At 31.7% G+C, this 18,248-nt stretch overlaps 2 protein-coding genes and 1 pseudogene across 2 annotated transcripts; 1 reads left to right on the top strand and 2 right to left on the bottom strand.

The window, feature by feature from the left end:
- Positions 1-1,978: 1,978 nt before the first annotated feature.
- On the bottom strand, positions 1,979-3,038 carry LOC131609321 (probable glutathione S-transferase). Its single transcript, XM_058881003.1, has 2 exons — positions 2,567-3,038; positions 1,979-2,470 (listed from the first exon to the last, which is right to left on the bottom strand). Exons 1-2 carry the CDS (start codon positions 2,885-2,887, stop codon positions 2,114-2,116), a joined length of 678 nt encoding a protein of 225 aa, XP_058736986.1. The 5' UTR covers positions 2,888-3,038; the 3' UTR covers positions 1,979-2,113.
- Positions 3,039-10,217: 7,179 nt separating this feature from the next.
- On the top strand, positions 10,218-13,194 carry LOC131609325 (probable glutathione S-transferase). The gene is made up of 2 exons (XM_058881005.1): positions 10,218-10,721; positions 12,563-13,194. The coding sequence occupies exons 1-2, from the start codon at positions 10,404-10,406 to the stop codon at positions 12,908-12,910; spliced, it is 666 nt and encodes a 221-aa protein (XP_058736988.1). The 5' UTR covers positions 10,218-10,403; the 3' UTR covers positions 12,911-13,194.
- Positions 13,195-13,990: 796 nt separating this feature from the next.
- Positions 13,991-15,014, bottom strand: LOC131609322 (probable glutathione S-transferase; annotated as a pseudogene).
- Positions 15,015-18,248: the final 3,234 nt, after the last annotated feature.

Here is an 18,248-nt window from a genome sequence, read left to right on the forward strand (position 1 = left end):
AAATGGCATGAAATTTGGATAATGCTTAGAACACATGGATCATAGCTCAAAAGAGTGTGTAATCTTCTGAGTTTGGCCTCTTAAAAAAGTTAGAGGGGCTGTACTTTGAGGATTCTTGCAAATTTGAACAAAATTCAAACTTGTTCTTCATGTTCATCTTCATTCTTCAAGTGTTCATGGAGCCTTGTTTGCAAAATCATATCTCCTAGCTCAAGCCATGGATTTTCATGCTATTGATCTCTTTGGAAAACCCTTGCTACATACTTCAAGTCCCTTATTAAAAGTTTCCTCAAACTGCTTTCGGATCATGGAGAAAAATGGCCATAAAGTTAGGAAAAATCTAAGTGAAAACACTTAAAAAATTTCTAAGTTTTTTGAACATAATCTTCAAAATTCTATATCTCTCAAAATAATCATTTTTTTGAAGAAATGTTCATTGTGATGAGTTTTTTGTTTGATCAAGATCTACAACTTTCATGTTTGGAGATTTTTGAGTTTGTAGGCAAAATTAGTAGTTCCCAAAATTAGGTCAAATTCACTTAGAACCCTAATTTTGACTTTTGTTGACTTTTTGATTCTTGATGAATTTTCTTGATTTTCTTTGGTCAAATGTCTTCAATAATCATATGATGGTGATTTGAATCCTTAAAAGTTCATGGTTGACCAATTTTCTCAAAAGTCAATGGTTGACCCACATAGTTGACTTTTTTCAAATGAATTGCAGTTTTGTGATTTCCAAATGAATCAAGGTCTCCTCTTCAAATGAATGATATGAATGGACTATAATGTTGATTTGGATTCCCTTGAATCATGGTTTGAGTCTTGGAGCCATGTCCTGACTAAAAGTAAACTTTCTAGTGTAATTAGGTCAAAACCCTAATTTGGGGCCTCAAGTGATTTTGAGAGTTGTTGATCTTGAACTAGGCTATCCTTGGACTTAGATAATGATGAGAGAATCCTTTGAATCATAGGAGAATGTTGAACTTCCTCGTGGGCCTCAAAAACCTAATTTGCCCAGCCTCCTCTTGATCAGTCTCCTGTCTTAGGAAACAAGTAACAAACAACAATTTTTCTTATTTTGGATTAACAAATGATATATGCATGATGATAATGATAATAATGATGATCTACTATTTGGAATATGGTGGGATCTCAGTGATCAAAAATTGGGGTACAATATATATATATATATATATATATATATATATATATATATATATATATATATATATATATATATATATATATCAACTGTTAAAAGAATTGATCAAACGGTGATGTTAAATGAAATAAAATACTAAAAAATAATATATAGCTTATTTTTCTCCTAAAAATTAGGTTATTTATATGACTGTTTGATCTAGTACTATTAAGTGTTGAAATTTGGTGTCTATATATATATATATATATATATATATATATATATATATATATATATATATATAATTTAAAAAAAAAATTATAATGATTTAGTCATAAAAAAATGTATAATATACTAATACCAAGAAAAGTAGCGAAAATAAATAAATAAACAAATAAGTACTTCTCTAAAAAAGGAACAGGTACCATTTTTTTTTTTTTTGACAATACTTGTTAAACTAAAACAATAGGCAATAAAATAGTATGTAGTTGTTTTGTTTGCCATTTTAGTAATTTAGATAATCAGTAGCCAATTAATATAGATTTTGCTGTTAATAAAATTCGTAGCAAAAATTTGGCAGCCAACTTGATATATTCTCGTAGTGATAACCTGTTTAAGATTAGTCCGTTTGCTATAGAGTCAAATTATTCTAGCATAATATATGGAGGTTAATACCTGCAACCAAGGTAAAATAATTTGGGCATATACTGATTTAAAACTTGGTTCCATGACATGAGTTACAACAGCAATTTGCTCTCAGTATATGCTTCCTTGTAACAAGGTAAAATAAAATAAAATTCAATTATCGTAAGGTTATAGCTACTTCTTCAAAATAAGTATGAAAAAATCACAACAATATCCTTAGATTTCACAGCAAGAAATCTCACATTACAAAACACATTATTATGAAATGAAATCCTAACAATAAAAACTCAATAACAGATAATAGTAATTCATAAACTATAACATGATTTACTTTGAAGCATTAAAAAGGCTCTCATAACGACCTTTGAATAAGGCAAAAAGAGGTTCTCTAGGAGGCAGACTTTTCTTCACAACTGGATGGTTGAGAAATTCTTGACTCCATTTATAAAGCTTTGGAAACTTTTCAGCAGTGAACAATTGCAACCCTGATACATCTTGAACCAAAGGGATCCAAAAAGCTATGAACACAGCTGCAATATCCACAAAACCAATCTCTTCTCCTCCAAAGAACTTGTCCTTCAACTCATTCTCAAGAATCAGAAGAGCCTCAGATGCTTCTGCAATATTCTTCTCACGCTCTTTCTCATCAACTGTGAACGCAGATTTGAACGAAGCAGCCACAATCTGAAAATTTCACAATTTAAAGAATATAAAATATCAGTACTTTATGAATTGAACTATTAAAAAAACTAAAAAATATCAAAGAGGAAGTTAAGTTACCTTGTCATCTATGAACTTTGTCCAGAAACGAGCCAAGGCTCTTTTGTAAGGATCAGAAGGCAAGATTGGATTTTGTTTCCAAGTCTCATCAATGTACTCAAGAATAACAAGGGATTCTGATATGGGCTTATCATTATGAACAAAAACTGGAACCTGTTTATAAACTGGATTATATTTGAGAAGAAGCTCACTCTTGTTCTGCAAGTCTTCTTTAACAAATTCATATTCAATTCCCTTCAGTTTTAGAGCAAGAGTAACTCTGCCCACAAATGGGCTTGCAAGAGCTCCCAAAAGTTTCACCTCTTCCTGATTTGTAGCCATTGCAGTGAAGAACTTCAATTTTTCTCTATGAATATAGTAACTATCAAGTGTGTTTGTTTTTGTGATTTTGTCCTAAGGTTTTGAGGTCTTTTATAGAGTTTGGAAGACAAATTTTGTTATTTTTAATCTGTCACTTGTTGACTAGGTGTCTTGAAGGAAAAGAAAAAGTGGGAGTACTAAATAATGGGAAAAGAATTGATGCATTCATTATCAAGACAGTGGACAAGAAGTGTGATGTCATGGGTTACACCACCAATTTATTTATACACAAAATTATTGAATTATGTGTGATTAAATGTACTATGACCAACCTGACATTATTAATTGTATTCGCCTTCATTAGTGGGAACACTTTAGACTAATTGGTTCTGAGAGTCTCTTTTCTTATGGCATCTATCTTTAGCAAATCAAGGAATATTTGGTTTTGATTTTTGGCTTGTTGCATACTCAATTGGAGTTAGTGAAGATGGTGCTTGAGTTTTTGTTTTACTGTGATATCTATATAAAAAAACAAAAAAGCTCACCGTCCTTTGCATTTTTATTAATGTATGGGTGTTTTCTTGGGATTCGCCAAAGTAAATATATGATTAAACAATAGGTGGAAGATATATAAAATGTATCGTTAGGGCCTGTTTGGTGCGCAGGATAAAAGACATGATAGGATATCTGATCATATCCTATCTCAATCCAGTGTTTGCTGACACAACAGGATAGAATAAGTTAATCCTGAAACCTGCCTCACTACTTCAAATTGTTATCCTGAATATGAACTGGGTTAGAATCTGACAGAATAGGATAAGAAAATGATTTACTAATTTATCCCCTATAAAGTATAATTTAAAATAAAAAATAAAATATAAATAAAAATTAATTTGATATTTAATTAAAAATATTAATAATTAATTTAATAAAATAAAAAAATAAAAAATTTAAAAATAAAATAATTATAAAAATTTTAAAAATATAAATACTAATTTTATTTTCTATCAAATAAAATATATATTCTTGCAAGGGTAATTTTGTCATTTACATACTTTATATATATATATATATATATATATATATATATATATATATATATATATATATATATATATATATATATATATATATATATATATATATATATATATATATACACACACACGCTAGAATTCATGATCATTTTCAAGAAAAATTGAAATTATTTACTCAATAATGTCAATGAATTTTTTTAATTATAAATAAATATTTTTTTCCAATTTATAAATTTTAAAATATTTCACAAAATAATTTTAAAAATATATAATTGTTTTACAAAGGTATATATATATAATTTGAAATTATTTACTGAAAATAGTATCAATGAGATTTTCTTAATTATTGAAAAATATTTTTTTCCCAATTTATAAATTTTAAAATACTTTACAAAATAATTTAGAAAAAATATAATTATATATATATACTATCTAGTAACCTGTGTGAACCAAACACATGATAGGATAAGTCTTATCATGTCTGTATCATATCATATCCTTATCCTGTTTGATATCCTATCATGTCTCAATCATATCCTGCCCACCAAACGAGCCCTTAGTGTCTGAAATTTGGTTTGTTCAAATAACATATCTTTTAAATTTTTTAACTTATGAACAATTAAGTGGGCATCACTTACTTATAACTTATGAGCAATTAAGTTTGGATTTTGAGAGTGTGTTTCTTTTAAAATTTTGAGTTCAAATTTAACTAGGTGTTAACAACTCTTGTATTGAGTCATATAGAACTTTGTTCTGCCTTTAAAGAGGGCTAAAAGAAAATGGGCATCACTTATTTATATTTTTAATACAATGCATGATATTATAATTCAAACACTAACTTGTGTTGGTTTTTATTTTTATTAATATATAATATTGTGTTTTAGGATGGCCAAATGTCCAAAGTGTCATACAAGCGTTTTTAATTGGTTTATCAAAAATAATTTCTTTTACATAAGAATTATTTACACAAGAGAAAATACACTATTCGTAAATTTTAAATTACAAAGACTTAATTTAGAGCACCATTAAGTAGGACAAATGATTAAGTGGAACCTCGTTAGAAAGCATGTTGTTAGATTTGATCGAACGACTTCCTGCATCACACGTCAGCTAGGCGGAAGCGGTTTCAACCATCAATCATATAATAATCCTACCACACGCTAATTGTAACTATTATTTCACTCTCACTGTCAAACTACATCTCTCTAACTTTATGATTTGACATTGGAATGCTAACCTTGTAAGTCTTCCTCGATCTGATGTACTTGAAACTCTCGTTGCTTCATTACAAGAGCTTATTCCTAACACCTCATTTTTCTCTTTCCACCGTGAAACTGTGGTCTCATCTTTGGAAATCGACTTTTGATTTCATGCATTTCCTAATAGAACTCATCTACTTCTAAAAGTCACATCTCATGAACAATTATCTCGCACGATTAGCAGTGACAATGTTAGATCCAACTACCAGAGTAACCTCCCATGTTTTAACTTTAAGATCGTTGTAGCAACCGACCTAAAATTCGAGAGAGAGAGAGAGAGAGTCACCACCACTAATTTTTAGCCCAAGGGAAGGGAAGATAATGGATAACCCTAATCATTTAGAGATTCTAAGTTCGTAAGTCGATTAAATACATGGACGGTGTTAGGTACCCTTTATCCCTTGTACTCAAATGGATCCCCTTTAGGTTTAGGTTTTAATTTCAATAATTAATCGATAGACGTTAAGTTGACCAATCAATTATTCAAGGATATGGAGGATGTGAAATCCACCTATCTTAATATTTGGAAAAAAAGGTGTTAAGTTTTAAATGTTCTGAACTTTATTACGTTAATTCCTTCTATATGTAAATAGGTGTTAGTTTTCTGTTTATGGGACTCGCCTTGGTTTTGCAACCGTGTACCTACGTATCTCCTTATGAAGAATCATAGTCCATTTCGTAGTTCGTATTTGCTTGGTTAGTTTTTTATAGGATTGTGCAAGTACTTTCGAATGATTTGTGTTTGAAAAAACGCGTAGTCGTAGACGTAGTTTAAAATTTAATTTGAAAGTAGATCCACAATCCTCTTTTTGAAAATAATATTAGCTTTAGAATTATGTTAGTGAAAAATGAAGTTTGATTGGTTAGCTATTTTAAATTAAAATGAAATTGATATTAAAGATAAATTGAAATTAGTTTAAAATAAAAGTTGAAATTAGTAAAAAGAAGTTAGTATTTAGAATGTAAAATAAAAAAATTAGTAAACAAAGAGAATTATAAATTTTGAACTAAAAAAATAGGGATTAATATTTATAACAAATAAATATACAAAAATTAATATTTACAACTAATATATAATTTATATAAAAAATGTTGATTATAATTATATAAGAAAAATAATAATTAGATTTTTTATATGAATTTTATGAAAATAAATGAATGATTAAAAACATAAACGAAGTTATAAAATAAATAACCATTAAAATAAACAAGCGCACCGGGTGTAAATATTAATCAGGAGGGTGTGAATATAAAGGGCTTAAGCCAAAAACCAAATCCGAGTCTAATAAGGCGATGGGGGGTATTTTATGTTCAGGCTAGTAAAATGGGGTTGGTATTAGCGTTGGGCTTGGCTCAGAATCCTTTTGGGGTTCTTTTGGTTCGTATGTGGGACGAACTATGAAATTAACACGCACCAACGCAACTACCATCGTCTGATGGTGATCCTGTGTGCCCCTAAAGTCAATCCAGGGGCATCTGATCAAAGCTGGTAAATGGACGGTCGTGGATTGAGGGTCTACTAAGGAGGCATGGTATGGGACACAGGGGATCACTAGATAGCAATCCAATCACGTGGCCGGTGAATAGCCACATGTTGCAACAGATGAGAAGGACGAAGGGAGTATATTCATTAGCCCAATTTTTTCATTTCCTTATCTTCTTTCTCTCTCTAACCTCCCACACTCTCTCGCCTCTATCTAAAACGATCTCTCCTCTCTCTCTCTCTCTATAACTTCCGCCACCAGAAATCATCATCACCGGCCATTCCACCCCTCAACCGCCATCCTACCCAAATTTCTGGTTGAACATCAACCGGAATCTTCAAACCTTCAAAACCCAAAAGCCCAGAAACCTAACAACATTCATCCAATCTTCAAACCCTTAACCCAGATTTGCATGAAACCTAACCCTAGGATTCTTCTTATGAACCCTAACCCTATATCAAACCCAGAAACATAAATAATGAAGAACCTTCCTTTATCTTCATTAAACCTATATGAAAATCATCTGGAAACGCAACCCAACAAAGACCCTAACCCTAAATATATGAACCCTAACCCCAAATTTCTAGAAATTCAAGAACATTAATGAGCCATTTGATCACATGAAGCAATGGGCCTCTCTTCAAAAATAAAATACACTCCCCTTCCAAAATTGATTTTCTTTTTCTATAGATAAATGTTAGTGCTCATGATTTAAGTAAATACAATGATAAAAGAACATTAGTAGAAGAATGACTAAATAAATTAAAATGACTATTAACACCAATGCGAGCAAATTTGGGGTATGACAATCGTCAACAAACCTTATCTTTTTCCCCATTGACGAAGGATCAATCAGCAAGATGGAGTTGAACAAGAAACCTTTGACTATGAATTCCTCAAGATCATAGATAGTAGAAGGGAAACCAAAGAAAGAAAGACCCATCCTAGGGTTCCGAGACAATGAAAAGATTAAAGAAACGCATAACGCGACACTTCAATTAGTACTGACTGCCTCTATGGATAACCATGCAATCTATAGAATCCTTATGAACAATGTAAGTTTGTGCGACACCATGTATAACACGTATAACACATGTTCACAAAATCACATAATTAATTAATTACTATATCATATAATATTTAATAAAATAAATAACTAATAAAAAAACTAGTAAATAAAAATCAGGGTGTTACACTTGAAGCTGTCAACATAAATGTCAAGCAAAAAATCCCCATTCTTATATCGGTACCAATATTGGAATACCTTTATATATGCCCTGCTCACTAGGTGTGATTACGACGAAGGAATCTTGAGGTGATTTAAAACCCTAATTTTGAACTCGTTGAAGGGAATTCTAAACCTCATCTCGGAGAACAAACAATCATTAAGAGGCAGCCATCATTCGTCAAAATAGCTTCCTCCTACTAGATTTAATGTGAAAGACCAACTAGTGAAGATATGGGTTAACATCCCGATGAGCATTCAGACCTAAGTGCCTATTTTAGAATGAAGGTCGTCCCTATTATCTTCCATTCCACCTATGGATACTAATCAGCGTTAGAGGGAACTTGAGATGTTGTTGTCCTATCCAAAACATCTCATCCTTAGTATCAACAAAAATATAATGATCGTGAGTTCTTTAGTGTGCCTGATATTCAAGATATGTATGACCTTGTCATCTGCAGGTTATCATCCTTTTAGAGTCCTAAAATATTTAATATAGACACAATTCCTCAAATTTACCCTGTAATATTCAAACCTTTATAAGTTCACCATGAGTACCTCAGAGAAAGAAAAACAACAAGCTACCTCCATAATATTAATCCTAAATTAATTAACCCTCATTCTTACCACCATCGTAATAACTCCTCCTAAAATAAGATATATCATAAACTCTATAACATTCACATGGAGATATCGTCGCTAGAGGAACCACATCCTACACCTCTGAGTCAATTACTTAAGTGTGTGAGGAAACATAGACAAGTCCACATAATATATGTTTATGTTTCCTAAGTTGGCTATGGTAAGGAAAAGAATATGAACAACAATAATGGAATAAAGAAAAAAAACTCTACCTCAAAAAAGTGATTGATGAACTTGAGGGCGCCATTATAAATTTCAAAGAATTATATAATATAATATTTTTCTTTGAAAATATAAAATAAAATTAATAAATTAAGGTTTTTGTAAAGGTATAAAATCATAAAGTAAAAAATGTCCCAAGGAAGGGTCAAACTGGTAACATTAGGCTCAAACGTGCAAGCCTACACTGGGTTATAACATCTATTTACGAATTATTTAACAAACATTTTATATTAATAATTAACTATTATAATATTTTAACGACTTTGAGACTAGGGGTGGGAATAGGCCAGGCCGGCCTACAGGGGCCTACGGCCCAGCCTACATAGGCCTAGGCCAGGCCAGGCCTATTTAATAAAGAGACCAGGCTTAGGCTTTTTTAAAAGCCTATTTTATTAAATAGGCCAGGCTTAGGCTATTAAAAAAGCCTATGAAGCCTTACAGGCCGGCCTATATTTTCATATATATTAGAGATATGCTAAATAAATTGGTTCATGTATGCATATATATTAGAAAAAAACTGAATAGGCTATATATATATATATATATATATATATATATATATATATATATATATATATATATATATATATATATATATATATATATATATAATAAATGCTGAATAGGTTCACTTATATATGTATATATAGGTCGACCTACAAGACTTCTTAAGTTATATAGATTAATTGAAAACTTTAATGAGATACAGGCTTTTTAAATAGGCTTTCAGGCCAGGCCATGCTTTTAAAAAGGCCAGGCCAGGCCAAAATACTGAGCCTATGATAGGCCTTAGGCCTTTAAAGTTTATCGTAGGCCAGGCCCAGGCCTTCTAAAGCCTAGCTTATTTCCACCCTTATTTGAGACCCACGGTTTATTAAGCTATGTGTAACGGGGGAGGTTGCACGAACACACATAATATATAAATCAACATTTTTTATTTGATTTGTATACAATGTAACAATTTTTTGTTGTCCTTTCATGGCATAAAATAGAGTAATTGAGGTTTTGTATAAATTAAGCTATATTAGCAATCAAATTTAAAACTATTATTTTTCTGCACAATAAAATAATTATTAAGAAGAAGAATAATTGTTAACTTATTTTATTTTATTTGAATACCCTAACAATTATTTGTTATCCTTTTCTTCTATAAAATAGAGTAATTGAGGTTGTTTTAACAACTAAGCCATATTAGTATTTCTAAAATAAGGTTAATTATTTATAAAACTACTAATTTGGTGCATAATAAAGAATTACTAAGAAGAACAAAATTGTTACCTGTTTTGATTTAATTTGAATACAAACAATTATTTGTTATTCTTTTGTGGTAGAAAACAGAGTAGTTGAGGTTTTTCTAGAAATTAAGCTATATTAGTAATTCTATAAAAGGTTAATTAATTTAAAAAATATTATTTTTAGTGTACTATAAAACAATTACTAATGAATTCCTCAATAATGTGATCTCTTACATCACTTTGCAATTATTTTCCACTTTTATTTGACAGAATCTTTTCCTTTTTCTTAATAGTTGTATGTATCTGATACCTTTATTATCTATCTGTATCAGATAATTTTGAAATCAAATCAAATCAATTCATTAATCTTCCTATAAAAAGCAACACAAATTGCTTGAAAGAATCAACCATAGTTGAGAATTGAAGATTAGCAATGGCTGCAAATGAAGAAGTGGAGCTTTTGGGTTCTGTAGGAAGCCCATTTGTGATTAAGGTTCAAATTGCTCTGAAATTGAAGGGAGTTGAATACAAAAATGTGGAAGAAAAATTGGGTAATTTGAGTGAGAGACTGCTCAATTATAACCCAGTTTATAGGATGGTTCCTGTTTTGATACATAATGGAAAACCCATCTCAGAGTCTCGTGTGATTCTTGAATATATTGATGAGACTTGGAAACAAAATCCAATCTTGCCTTCTGATCCTTACAAAAGAGCATTGGATCGTTTCTGGGCAAAGTTCATAGATGACAAGGTAATCCATTTAATAGATTGTTTTCCTCCATGCACACATAAATTATAAATGTGTAGAATTGATTCTGAAATGTTTTCTAACATGTTTCTGATTTCTAACATGTTTCTGACATGTTTGGTTGTTCTTGACGTGTGTCAGACATGTTTGGTTGCACTTGAATATAATTGATTGTATTTTATAGAATTTAGCGGAATATGTAATTTTTGAGTCTAAATATGATTTTTACTTGAAATCACTTTTCAAAAATTTATCCAAATATAATTACTTTACCTTTGAATCACTATTAGTCATAATCAATTTTACATAATCAATTTCCTTAAAACCAATTTTTTTCTCCGCAGAACATACGTACTTTTAATAGTAGTGCTTTAAATTGCTGTTGCGACTACTTTCATTAATGAAGAAATTGAAAATATATTGTTATTGCTATGATGTGTACATTTTATGGAATCTTGGAAGGTTTTGTAGATTTGATCATGTTTGAATTGAACTTAATTTGCAAATTATGTTTGAATGAACTTCACTTTGCAAAATGAATTAGCAAAAACAACTCTTCAGGGTGAGTTTCAATGAAAAATTGAGATAAAATTCTGTTTAGAATCAAACTGAACAAGAGCCAAAAATTAAGGTATGGATTAATTAAAGAACTAGCTAAACATTCTGGAGTGGTCTATGGTTAATTCCATTGTATATTAGCACTGAAAATTTTGTTTTGCAGTTATGTGATAGTTGCAAAGTACTCATGTGATTGATTAGCTATGAATATGTTACTTACTAGCTGTGATATTTTAAGGTCTAAGTTAGTCTTTAGATTGCGGTCGTCAATGTGGTTGCAGATGTGGATGTTGCGATTCAGGTCATTGTAGTTGTTGTGATGCGTATTGCAGTTGTTACAGCGTGAACATACGTGAAGAAACATGGACAAAATTGTCTGATGCGGTTTGTAATGTAGTTGGGCGTATGATTTTAAATGACATGAAGTCTATCACAAATTGAAAATATATTGTTATTGTTATGTTGTGTACATTTTATGGAATCTTAGAAGGTTTTGTAGAGTTGATCATGTTTGGGTTGAACTTAATTTGCAAATTATGTTTGAATGAACTTGTGCAAATTGAATTTGCAAAAACAACTCTTCCGAATGAGTTTCAATGAAAATTTGAGGCAACGTTCTGTCTAGAATCAAATGGAAACAAAAGTGAAAAGTTAGGTATGGATTAGTCAAGAACTAACTTAACATTCTGTAGTGATCTATAGTTAAATTCCATTGTTTATTAGCACTGAAATTTTTGTTTGGAACTTATGTGATAGTTGCTAAGTACTCATGTGAGTAGTTATGAATTTGTTATGTATTTACTGTGATATTTTAAGGTCTAAGTTAGACTTTAAATTGCGGTCATGGATGCGGTTGCAGATGTGTATGTTGTGATTGTGGTCATTGCGATGTGTATTACGGTTGTTACAGCATGAATTTTGACTGAGAGATGTCTAAAAGACACCGTTGAAAAACTTAATCTTAAGAATTTTCATTACATCTGAAGTACATTCAGTTTTGGGTTCTGAAATTGAGTTTTGATAAATATATGTGAAAAAACATGGACACAATTGTCTGATGCTATTCTTATTATGTTTGGATGCGTGATTTTAAATCACACAAAAATTACAGTCTGATGTTGTTGCAAAAACTATTGCATGTGCAATATTGCGGCCGCAATTTAAAATCATGTGTCTGACATGAATCACCTAAGATCCATGCTAGAAATAATGTTCCATACAACTCCTTTTAAACTTTGTCCGGCTTAATTTATTTTCTAACACATAATTTTAATTTGTGAAATCAGTGTCTGGTTCCGGCAGCGAAAACTATTTTTATCCCTGATGAGAAAGAACGGGAGAAGGCTACTGAAGAGTTATTCGAGGCTTTGCAGTTTCTTGAGAATGAACTTAAGGACAAGTTCTTTGGAGGAAAAGATATTGGATATGTGGATATTGCTGCTCTCTTTATCCCTTTATTTCAAGAAGTAGCAGAGAAACAGTTGTTCACCAGTGACAAATTTCCCAAGCTACACAAGTGGAGTCAAGACTTTTACAACCATCCAGTAGTCAAGGAAATTATGCCATCAAAAGAGCAACAATTTGCGTATTTCAAAGCTCGCGCTGCAAGCCTTGCTGCTGCAGCATCAAAATAGATATTTATAGAGTGAGACTCTGAACTTGTAAGAAAATTTGTATCAGTACTTGTCTCTGTCCTTGTGGAGTTGTTTTGATGTTTGTATTTCAGTTCAAATGGAATGTACTCTGATTTCTCATGCATCATAAAGATCCTGCAATGTTGTTTTCAGGAATTATTCCTTGAAAGATCTTGCGTTGTAAGACAGTAATGCCGTATAACAAATGTTTGGATGTCTTTGCTATAGCTCAACTTTGCTTATGTTTAGCCAGCCTACCTTAGTGATTATCATAAGGTTTTAAATATTGGTTGCGCTGCAATTTCCGTTGGTACAGGTCTTGCGACACTGATGGCGGTTGTCGCGGTGTGATTTAACCACAATTTATTTTTTACCACGAAATGGTTAATAACACTATTGGTATCAGTATTGGTACCGTTTTGTCGCGACCGTTTTTATGGTAACAGACCGCTTTTTAAAATGTTGACTGAGTTCTCCTACTGAACTTCACTGTCAGTCTGCTCTCCGGGTATTGAAAACACTCACCTGGCCATTGATTACTCTGTCATTGGTCTTCTAGTATTCGGCTTTTGGGATTTAGAGATGCCCAAATGGGGTGGATGTGTTAATTTTCATCGCTCCATCTCAGGAAATTGCTTCTTTCTCGACTCTTTGGTTTCTTAGAAATCCAAGAAGGAACCTACTGTTTCCTTCTCCTCTTCCAAAGCCGAATACAGTCCACTTACGGCTGCTACTCGTAAAATTCAATGGTATCTCTATTTACTGCGGGACCTTCAGCAACTTCTGATTCAGGCCTCCAACCTGTATAGTGACTGTCAAAAAGTGAACTCCATATTGGTGCAGATCATGTGTTTCACGAGCACACTAAACATCTTGATATTGACTGTCACTTATTCTACTAGTTTTAACAAATAACACATGATCTGAACTAAGTTATTGATTAAAACATTACCACCGTTGATGTTAGTGTCATTGTCGTGTCCAGTGTTCATGTCAGTGTCCATGTTTGTGTATGTCAGTACTTTATAGCATTTACGTTTACTGTATGGTTATAGCTACCTCAGGTTTCTTAACCAGTAGTTAAAAGATAGCGAAATACCCTTTTCTGTATTAATTGAAATATGAAAAAAATGACAATATCAGATACAAACTATGATTTTGAATGACAGATAATAATAGTTCACAGACTCCAAATTCCGGATCTATTTCGAAACAAAGAGGCTATCATAGTGAGCTTTGAAATAGGCAAAAACAGGATCTCTAGGAGGCAAACATTGCTTAACAATTGGATGGTTGAGAAATTCTTGGCTCCATTTGTAAAGCTTTGGAAACTTTTGAGCAGTAAACAATTGCAACCCTGTTACATCTTGAATCAAAGGGATCCAAAAAGCTATGAACACAGCAGCAATATCCACAAAACCAATCTCTTCTCCCCCAAAGAACTTGTCCTTCAGCTCATTCTCAAGAAACCGAAGAGAATCAGATGTTTCTGCAACATCCTTCTCACGCTCTTTATCATCATCAACGACATGAACCGCTTTAATAGAAGCAGCCACAATCTGATCATTTCAAAAATTTAATTTTACAGTAAGAAAATAATCAGCACTACACAACCGCAATTTAAAACATAGCTTTTTTACCTTTTCGTCGATGAACTTGGACCAAAACCGAGCCAAGGCTCTTTGATATGGTTCAGAAGGCAAGATGGGATTTTGTTTCCAGGTATCATCAATGTATTCAAGAATCACCAGAGACTCTGATATAGGCTTCTCATTATGAACAAAAACCGGAATCTTTTTATAAACCGGGTTGTATTTGAGGAGTAGATCACTTTTGTTGGCGATGTTTTCTTGAACAAATTTGTATTCAATTCCTTTCAACTTGAGAGCAATCTGTACCCTACAAACAAATGCGCTTCCTCTAGCTCCCAAAAGCTTCACCTCTTCCTGATTTGAAGCCATTGATGCACTTTAATTTTCTCTGACTTTTACAACTATGTAGAATATTTGTGTAAGAGTTTGAGTCTTACGGTACTTTGGAAAATTCATAGAATAATTTTCACCCTACATGATATCACGCACACATTATGAGAATCCAGATGCTGCTTTCCTTATCAAGATGAAGTGATGTAAGGGATTACGCCAGCAATATATATAAAAATAATTGAAGTGAGGTCAACTTCACATTAGATTATTTTGATTTCTTTTTTCTTGCATTTTTGTCTCTTATTTTTAATTTTTTAAAGTTTTAATCCCTCCACTTTAAAGCCACCTTTTTAATCTATAAACTTTATCTTACATGGGATTTTCATGCCCCCCTCCATAGGGGATCAAAAGTGATAATTGGGATAAAAAATTAATAAAAAATTATTTATAGTGACTTGGCATTGGTGACTGTATTAATATATTAATTACTATTTTTTATTAACTAATTAATTAATTAATAATATTAATTGTGTTTCTATTTTAAATTAATTAATCAAAATTATCAAAATTATCAAAATTATTAAACAAAATATTGTGGGTATATTTCATTTAATAATTAGCCAAACAACAAGGATGTACTTATGTTAGGAAGCTAAATCTAAACCCTAACAAAACTAGAGAAAGACTAATAAAAGCTGTAAAATAAAAGAGACAATAAAACTAGACTAAGAAAATAAACTTCATTTCATTTCATTGATGTCCTTCAAAGTGTCAAAGACACTACATATATAATACTTACTAATGGATAATAAACTAAAAGCCCAACAACTATTAAAAGCCCAATTCAACTACATTTAAAATAAAATAACAATAAACATAAATTCTACTTCTAATATATAATATTTAAATTAACTATTATTCATACTCTACCCTTCCATCACTACTATCCGGTCCAATTAAAATCTTGTCCTCAAGATTTAGCTTAGTAATGACATAAGACATGGTTTGCATGAGAGTTTTAGTGGTCAAATTTTTATTGCTGTAATGGGTAGGGTAGATTTGGTTTAAAGGAGAAAGGTTTAATTTAATTTAAACAAAAGGAAAGGGTGTTTGTGATAACGTCAAGGAAAATCAAGATTGTTTTAGATTTGAATAGAGACAAATAGACATGTGGCTCGGTAAAGAAAAAGAAGGAATATTGAATGGGTAGAAAAGGATAAGTTGTGGTTATCCATTGGGGATAAGGGAGACAGCTTAGGGGGAGGTGGCACAACCTCGTTTACCGCATTTTGAATGGGAGATAGCTGGCAAGCAGTTTTTATTTTCTTTTTCTCTTTCCTCCTTTTCTTTTCTCTCACGTTTTTTTTCTTCTTTTCTTTCTTTTTTTTTTCATCTTCCTACTTTCACTCATTTTCAACTTTTTTTTTCTTCAAACAAAACAAAATTAAAATTAAAACGACATAAAAATGGCGGTGGTTCTGGAGGTGGTCGCTGCACAAATGACGACATCTCCGATGACGGTTGCAATTCAGATGATTGAGCAGATGACTGACAAAATGGGTTTGTAAACGTTGACTGAACTTGAAACAGTGAAGATGTTAGTTTCTGGATGTTTTGTATTGATGTCAGAGAAGACACCGGAAAAATCGCCGGAGAAGATGTTAGATCTTTCATCTGGAATAATTTCCTTTCTGAAGTGATGGTCTTAGTTTCTTCCTCAGCAACTCGTTTTTCTAGTTCAGTGTCAACAACAATTTTTTGATAATATTCTCTGCAATTTTTTTGTGCATAAGAAATTTCTTGAGAAATTTTCTGAGATCTTTGCTTGAAAGAAAGAATAGAGGCTTGATATTTCTCATCAATAGCTTTCTTTTCTTTTTTATATTTTTCTTCTGCTAGATGCAACTTTTGGAAAAGATCTTGAAAATCATTTGAATAAGTTTGAGTTTGTTGTTGAGTGAATGGATGATTTTGTTCTGGAATTGGAGTGGGTGAATGGTGGATGTCATACTGGTAAGGATTATTGACTGAAATTGGAGTGTGTGAATGGTGGTTGTGATACTGGTAAGGAGTATAGACAGGATTTAATATTTCTTGTTGGTAGGTAGGTGTGTGATGGTCATATGATTGGTGTTGAAAGGAATGAAAGTTGATGTTGGTGGGGTTATGGTGTGTGTGCGATGTGGTTGTGATGGAAAGGGGTGCTTGTTCGTAAAAATTATTGTAGTAGATTGAGGAAACATGTGAATGAGATGGATATGGGTTAGAAGGTGTATGTGGTGAATATCCGTGATTTAAATATAAATTTGGGGATGATGATCCAACATGAGTGTAACAAGGTGTAAAAATTTCCCATGGAAAAGATGGAAATGAGGGTGTGGTAGGAGTGGTGTCTATGGTGGAGTGAAATTGATATGCCATGAGAGGTGTAGATGTTCAAGAATGAAAGCACCAATTGTTAGGAAGCTAAATCTAAACCCTAACAAAACTAGAGAAAGACTAATAAAAGCTGTAAAATAAAAGAGACAATAAAACTAGACTAAGAAAATAAACTTCATTTCATTTCATTGATGTCCTTCAAAGTGTCAAAGACACTACATATATAATACTTACTAATGGATAATAAACTAAAAGCCCAACAACTATTAAAAGCCCAATTCAACTACATTTAAAATAAAATAACAATAAACATAAATTCTACTTCTAATATATAATATTTAAATTAACTATTATTCATACTCTACCCTTCCATCAACTTAAGTATAGTAGTATTGAAATATATAAATACTATTCATATTTGTTACATAATCGATGTGAGATTTTAATAAGAAACAAAACCAACACTTGCACCTGCAGCCCTTGTTTCTTTTTCATCAAAATGTATTATCTCAAGTTCTCTGCATAAAACAATTGGCTTCCTCTTTTCTATAAAATCTTCATGACTAACTTACCAATTCAACCAGCAACAAAAACACCACTAGCAATATAAATTATAAACAATGGGTCAAAGCAAGCATATCAAAAAGAAAAGTCAAAAGCGTCTTGCATGGTAGTCCACATAACAGCAACAAGTATAAATGAATGATTGCAGGTAGCAGTTGCCACTTGGTGCTTTTTGGGTACAACAAGCATAGAACATCTATCACTGAAGGAACCAATGATTCAGATCGAATATATGTACACTTCACTGCATTATACACATTCAAGTTCATTCTCCCTGGCAAGCTAAAACAATTATTAATCACAAGAAAAACAAAACCTTCACATTGTATTATGTTAGAAAATCCATTTCAATCGAATGAACCGAGGCTAGAATCGTGAACGAAATCACTTTCTTTATAAGTATTTCAAGCACTCTCAATATGTCTTAGAGTTGGAACGCAGAAATACCCAGGATAATTCAGCCTTTTGTC

This window comes from Vicia villosa, linkage group LG6 (genome assembly GCF_029867415.1).
Source record: "Vicia villosa cultivar HV-30 ecotype Madison, WI linkage group LG6, Vvil1.0, whole genome shotgun sequence".
Lineage (NCBI taxonomy): Eukaryota > Viridiplantae > Streptophyta > Magnoliopsida > Fabales > Fabaceae > Vicia > Vicia villosa.